This window comes from Carlito syrichta, unplaced genomic scaffold (genome assembly GCF_000164805.1).
Source record: "Carlito syrichta isolate Samal-C Ts95f unplaced genomic scaffold, Tarsius_syrichta-2.0.1 Scaffold131215, whole genome shotgun sequence".
Classification (NCBI taxonomy): domain Eukaryota; kingdom Metazoa; phylum Chordata; class Mammalia; order Primates; family Tarsiidae; genus Carlito; species Carlito syrichta.
The window spans coordinates 41,128-47,715 of NW_007075311.1; the positions used below are offsets into that span (position 1 = coordinate 41,128).

Consider the following 6,588-nt stretch of genomic DNA (forward strand, 5'->3'; position numbering starts at 1 on the left):
TCTACTCACCTCAGCCTCCCAAGGCGCGGGATTACAGGCTGAGCCACCGAGCCCAGTTTATACATTTTTCTTTATATTACAAATTCCAGAAATGTGAAGATAAAAAGATGAGGCGGCCAGGCACAGTGGATCATGCTTGTAATCACAGCCCTGGGGAAGATTGAGAGGTAGGATCACTTGAAGTCATGAGTTTGAGATAGACCTGGGCAAAAGTTAAAAGAATGAGCTGAGCTCAGTGGCTCAGCCTGTAATCCCGTGCCTTTGGGAGGCTGAGGTGAGTGAATTGCCTGAGCCCACGGGTTCGAGACCCACCTGGGCAAGTTGGCGAGACCTCATCTCTACAATAAATCAAAATGAGCCAGGCATGGTAGCGGGCGCCTGTGGTTCCAGCTACTTGGAAGGCTGAGGCGGAAGGATCGCCAGAGCCCAGCAGGTCGAGGTTGCAGTGAACAGAAGTGGCTACTGCACTCCAGTCTGGGTGACAGAGTGAGACTCCAACTCAAAAAAAAAGGGCTGGGTGTGGGGCATGCAGCTGTGTTCCCAGCTACTGTGGAGGCTGAGGGAGGAGGATTGCTTAAGCCCAGGAATTTGAGGCTGCAGTGAGCTATGATTGTGAGCTGCACTCCAGCCTGGGAGACACAGTGAGAATCTTACTCAAAAAAAAAAAAAAAAGAAGAAGTGACTACATAAGTAAGTATATCATAGAAAAATAACTTCTCAGGAGTTAATGATACTTATTTTATCAAAGGGGAACCAGGTGCAGAGAACTGAAATCACTTGTCAAAGTTCATCCAGAAGATGTTTTTGTGGCAAGATGTTTAGATGTTTCTCAAGTAACACTGCCCAGTATGAGTGGGTAGGTGGGTAGGAGGAAGAGAGACATTTGTTAAAAATACATATTCTGGCTGAGGTGAGTGGATTGCCTGAGCCCGCGGGTTCGAGACCCGCCTGGGCAGTGAGACCTCATCTCTACAATAAATCAAAAAATCAGCCGGGCGTGGTAGCGCATGCCTGTAATTCCGGCTACTAGGAAGGCTGAGGCGGAAGGATCGCAGGAGCCCAGCAGGTCGAGGCTGCGGTGGCCGGGAGCAGCCACTGCACTCCAGTCTGGGTGACAGAGTGAGACTCCAACGGAAAAAAAAACACAACATATTCTTAGGTCAAGTGCAGTGGTTTACGCCTATAATCCCAGCATTTTGGGAGGTAGAAGTGAGAGGATTACCTGAACCCATGGGTTCAAGTCCAGCGTGGACAACTTGGCAAGACCTCATCTCTACAATAAATTAAAAAATTATCCGGGCTCAGTGGCTCAGCCTGTAATCTCAGCACCTTGGGAGGCCGAGGTTAGTGAATTGCCTGAACCCACGGGTTCAAGACCATCCCGGGCAACTTGGCAAGACCTCGTCTCTACAATAAATCAAAAAATAAGCTGGGCGTGGTACACGTACCTGTAATTCCAGCTACTTGGAAAACTGAGGTAGAAGGATCGCCGGATCCCAGTAGGTCGAGGCTTTGGTGGCCGGGAGCGGCCACTGCACTCCAGCCTGGGCGACAGAGTGAGACTCCAACTCAAAAACAAACAAAAAAAACCAAGAAATAAAAAAATTAGCTAGGCATGGTGGCATGTGCCTGTAGTTCCAGCTACTTGGAAGGTTGAGGCAGAGGATCCCCTGAGCCCAGCAGGTGAGGCTGCAGTGGCTGTAAGCAGTGTGCCACTGCACTCCAACCTGGGCTACAGAGTGAGACTCTTACTCAAAAAAAAGAAAGATGTCAAAAGGCTGGCGCTGTGGCTCAAGCCTGTATTCCCAGCACTTTGAGAGGCCAAGGCGAGAAGATTGCTTGAGCCCAGGAGTTTGAGACCAGTCTGGGCAAGTTGGCGAGACCTCATCTCTTCAATCAATCAATCAATAAACAAATAAATAAGTCAGGCGTGATAGCACACGCCTGTAGTTCCAGCTACTTGGAAGGCTGAGGCGGAAGGATTGCCGGAGCCCAGCAGGTCGAGGCTGTGGTGACCGGGAGTGGCCACTGCGCTCCAGTCTGGGCGACAGAATGAGACTCCAACCCAAAAAAAAAAAAAAAAAACCATTAGCCAGGCAAGGTGGCACAAGCCTGTAGGCAGAAGGATCGCCTAAGCCCAGCAGGTCAAGACTGTGGTGGCCGTGAGCGTGCCACTGCACTCCAGACTGGGTGACCTAGAGAGACTCCGACTAAAAAAAATGAAAACGTCTCCAATAACATTCCAAACGCAAACTCCATAAGTGCTCCGAGGGGGAAGCACAGTTAGAAAAGACCAGGAGTTCCTGATCTATCTGGAGAATCAGGAAGGCTTCCTGGAAGAAGAGGAATTCATGGCATGAGTCCAGGCGAGGGAGGGAGTTTAAGAGAAGGAAGATCACGAAAGAGAAATAGCACGTCCTGTGACCCTGGGTAGGAGGGATTCTCTGGGCTTAGCTCCACTTGACCTGTCTCCTTCCCCGCAGCCTGGAGGGACCTCCCTCGTACAAGCCTCCGACTCCAAAAGCGAAGCTGGAGGAACCAGAGATGGTGAGCATTTCCCCTGGGGCCCAAGCAACCCTGAGGCCAGGGCTGGGACAGGGCCCGGTGGGAAGTGGTGGTGGGGGGTGAGTGCGGTTCCTGACTTGCTTCCTCCCCCCCATTGCAGCCCTCCCAGCTCTTCACTCTGGGGCCCTCAGAGCACAGCCCACTCAAGACCCCGTACTTTGATGCTGGCGTCTCATGCACTGAGCAGGTAGGAGCTCAGGGGAGGACTAGGATGTGTTCAGGGTCTGGGTTTAAGGGCCAGGGGTGAGGCCCTGACAGAAGTCTTGAGGGACTGAAGGTCACAACTCAAGGTCAGGGCTTAGTGCCTTGGGAGTGTGTTCAGGATTGGGTGGGGGAGGTCAGGGGTGAAAACGTCGTAGGACACAAGGTTAGAGCTGAAAGTTAATTGGGCCCGGGCACTGTGGCTCACGCCTATAATCCCAGCAGTTTGGGAGATCAAGGTGAGAGGATTGCCTGAGCCCACAGGTTCGAGACCAGCCTGGGCAACTTGGTGAGCCTTCATCTCTACAATAAATTAACTGGGCATGGTGGTGCACACCTGTAGTTCCAGCTACTTGGAAGGCTGAGGCAGAAGGATTGCAGTGAGTGTGCCACTGCATACCAGCCTGGGCAATAGAGTGAGGCTCCGACTCAAAAGAAAGTTATACCATCCCACTGCACTCCAACGTACGTGAGACTCCCAACTCAAAAGAAATAAGTAAAGTTACTTGATCAATGAAAAATTTTGATCAAGGCATAGTGGCTGACACCTGTAATCCCAGCACTTCGAGAGACAGAGGTAAGAGGATTGCCTGAGCTCAAGGGTTTGAGACTAACCTAGGCAACATGGCAAGATCTCTTCTCTACAATAAATCAAAAAATCAGTGGGGTTTGGTGGCACGCACCTATGGTTCCAGCTACTTGGAAGGCTGAGGCGGAAGGATCGCCTGAGCCCAGCAGGTCGAGGCTGCGGTGGCTGTGATTGTGCCACTGCACTCCACCCTGGGCGACAGAGTGAGACTGACTCAAAAAAAAAAGAAAAGAAAATTGTTGAGTATTTACATTTTCTAGACACTGTGTGGAGCTGGGAGAAGAAAAGGTCACTTCCCTGAGTCATCTCCTGGAGGTCAGGGGTCAGATATTGAGACTGAGACAAATCAAGGTTCAAGGGGCTGTTTCAGGCTCAAGGTGAAGTAGTTGAGGTCAAGATTGGGTGAAAAAAGGCTTGGGGTCAGGGATCAAGGGACAAAGATTAGGGCCAGGATCATCAGGGTCAGGTCCATGCTCTGAGCTTTGGGTTAGGGATTGGCTGCAGAAGTGTCTCATTGCAGTATCGACTCAGGGGCCAAGGACTGACAAAGGAGGAGGGCGGACCGCCATTTAGTTGGGGAGAGGGTGATCAGGATTTGGGGGTCAAGGGGCAGAATGAAATTTTCTGTCGGCTTATGAGGTGGCCTTGACTTATCCCCTCCACACCCCCAGGAAGTGCCTCGATACCATGAGCTGCCCACTTTGGAAGACCGGTCCGGATCCCTGCTCCTTGGGGCCACAAGCCTGGGATCCCCCATCCTGGTGCCGCCAGGGCCACCTGTCGTGGAGGGAGTGTCCCTGGATCTAGAGGATGAGGAGGAAGGAGAGGAAGACTATTTGGACAAGATCAACCCCATCTATGATGCCCTTTCCTACACCAGTCCCTCTGATTCCTACCAGGGCAAAGGCTTTGTCATGTCCCGGGCCATGTATGTGTGAGCTGCCATGCACTTGGACCTCTCACCTCTCACCTTTTGATCCCTTAGCTTTCTGCCAGGGATCTAATGCCCCTGACCTCCAGCCAGACCAGTCATTTAACACACGTGCGTCCCATTTGTGACTTTTACCTTGGTGGCTCCACTTTGACCTCTAACCCATGTTCTCTGACCCAGAGAAACCTGCCATGGCATTGGCTACTTTATCTCCTGAGCTGGGGGGCGGGGAGGGTATGTTTCCACACAACCCCTGACCCCAAGGACTCCTCTCTAAGACTGTGACCTTAGAGCATACCTCTCACCTCCACCGACATATCGATTCCCCCCAAATCCCAAAGAAGACCCAGGCCGATGATTTGTCCTCAGGCAGTCCATTCCCAACAGGTCTGCTGGAGTGGCATTAGGGGCTCCCTGCTGCTCAGACCTGAGCCCTCCAGGCGGCAGGATCCCATTGTCCCCTCTCCACCCTGTTCCCCAAAGGTGAGAGGGAGGGGATTCCTCAACCCAAGGCAGAGCTGTCCCATTTCATCCCTCCTGCAGGCAGGAGTCTCAGGGTCCAGACCCTTCCCTGAGCCCCCACCACCTCAAATCCTGTCTACAGAGCAGGAAACCCCAGCCCAGGGCTAGATGGGGTGAGCCTCATGTGGAGTGTGCCTTGACGGCCCCAGCCTTGGGAGAAGGACTTGCTGTTACCTGAAGACTACTGAATCCTTTCACCCCCTGCCCAGTGGGATGGGGCCTAAATATCCTCCTGGGTGGGGTGTGGGTCACCTGGGTTGGAGGGTAGGGGATGTGATATTGTTTTGTAAGTTACCACTTCCTACAAAATATGGATTTATACTTTGACCAGGCCTTGCGTTTTCTGTGGAATGTGAAGAGGAGGGGGTGGGACATGGTGGGGAATGAAAAAGGAGTCCCGGGCTTGAGAGAATCGTGAACTAGTCAAGATGGGTGAAGACGGAAACCAAGCCGTCAAAGATACAGAAGAATCCAGCGAAAGAGTAATAAGCAGAAATGTACCCATCAAAAGCAAAATGATGCATGAGGGAAAGAGACGGGGAGGGGTCCAGGGCATTAGTGGTTAATGAAAATGAGTCATTGCAACAGCAGTCCAATGAATGGAACAGACACAAAAATAGCAGAAATTAGGTATGAGGGCTCAAGTCCGGCGGCAAGATGAGGAGTCAGAATAAGCCAAAGGCAGATTTGTGAGTAACGTTGCCATGGGCGCCCAAGGCATGGTGGGAGCTGAGTATCTGGATGATCCAGAGACAGAAGGGTGAAGAATGAATGACTGATCCAGAGGCAGAGCAGTGGAGAATGAAGAAACAGGCTGGGGGCGGAGAGGTGATGGGCAGGAGTTAGTGGAGCCCAAACGTGAAGTCTCATCACCGAAGGGCCGTTAGAATCACGAGAGTGAATAGGCAGGGACGGGCTCAAAGCAGTTCGGTCGGGCAAGAAGCGGCACTGAACGGGGCGGAGGCCTGACGGGTAATGGGACGGGAATGAATGGGCCCAAGATAGAAGCGCAGGACGCCGGGAGCCCGAGGCATGATGGGTAACAAAAGGGGTGGGGCTACGGCCGCTGGAGCGTTAAGAGGTAACGGGGGCATTGTGGGTAACTGAAAGCAGGGCAGGGTTCACAGAACAGATTAAGATTCTCCCGAGGCACTCTGGGAAGGGACAACACTTCCGGTTTTCGGTGAGCCGCTCCGGACCAGAGGGGGTGCCCCTCTGCCGCGGTGCCTGGTGGGACGCGAGGCCTGACCTTGCTGCCTAGCAGCCTCTGCCGCGCAACCCACCTTTACCTGGCCTTCGACCCTGGCACCGTTAGCCAATGAGAGCACTAAGCTGGTACGTCACCGAGATCGGCCCCCGTACACGGTGGAGCCAATCAAGATGCTGCAAGGGCCAAAGTCGCCCAGTTATCACCGCAACTTCGCTGCGGGGGCGGAGTCAAAAGAGAGGCTCCTTCGGGAGAGAGGCGGGGCGATGCGTCAGTGGGCGTTGCAAAATGCCCAGCGCCGGCCAGTGGGGAACTAGCACCGGAACCCGCGGCGTCCCGAGCCAATAGGCGCAGGCACGACGAGCCAATGGGAAGGACGGGAGGTGCGCTGTGCCCCGCCTGTGTGTACGAACCAATAGAAAAAGACGCTTGAGAAAGGTGGGTGGGACTTCTAGCCATAACTCTAATAGAAAGGCCGGACCCTGCGGCTGGTGGGCGGACCCGAGGGCTCACTGAGCCAATGGGCCAGGCGGGGCGGGGCGACGGTGGCGGCGGCGGCGGCGGCAGCGGGAG

At 53.5% G+C, this 6,588-nt stretch overlaps 2 protein-coding genes across 2 annotated transcripts in view; both read left to right on the forward strand.

Moving 5' to 3' along the window:
- NECTIN2 (nectin cell adhesion molecule 2) overlaps nt 1-5,135 on the forward strand; it is a gene marked incomplete at its 5' end in the record, with an annotated part of 27,463 nt that extends 22,328 nt beyond the window's left edge. The window contains 3 exons of the mRNA XM_008049274.2: nt 2,484-2,547; nt 2,666-2,752; nt 4,027-5,135. Coding sequence (XP_008047465.1) covers nt 2,484-2,547; nt 2,666-2,752; nt 4,027-4,293 — 418 coding nt within the window. The remainder of the gene's footprint in view (nt 1-2,483; nt 2,548-2,665; nt 2,753-4,026) is intronic.
- Nucleotides 5,136-6,281: 1,146 nt separating this feature from the next.
- TOMM40 (translocase of outer mitochondrial membrane 40) overlaps nt 6,282-6,588 on the forward strand; it is an 11,055-nt gene continuing 10,748 nt past the window's right edge. Inside the window, exon 1 of the mRNA XM_021708151.1 lies at nt 6,282-6,285. Coding sequence (XP_021563826.1) covers nt 6,282-6,285 — 4 coding nt within the window. The remainder of the gene's footprint in view (nt 6,286-6,588) is intronic.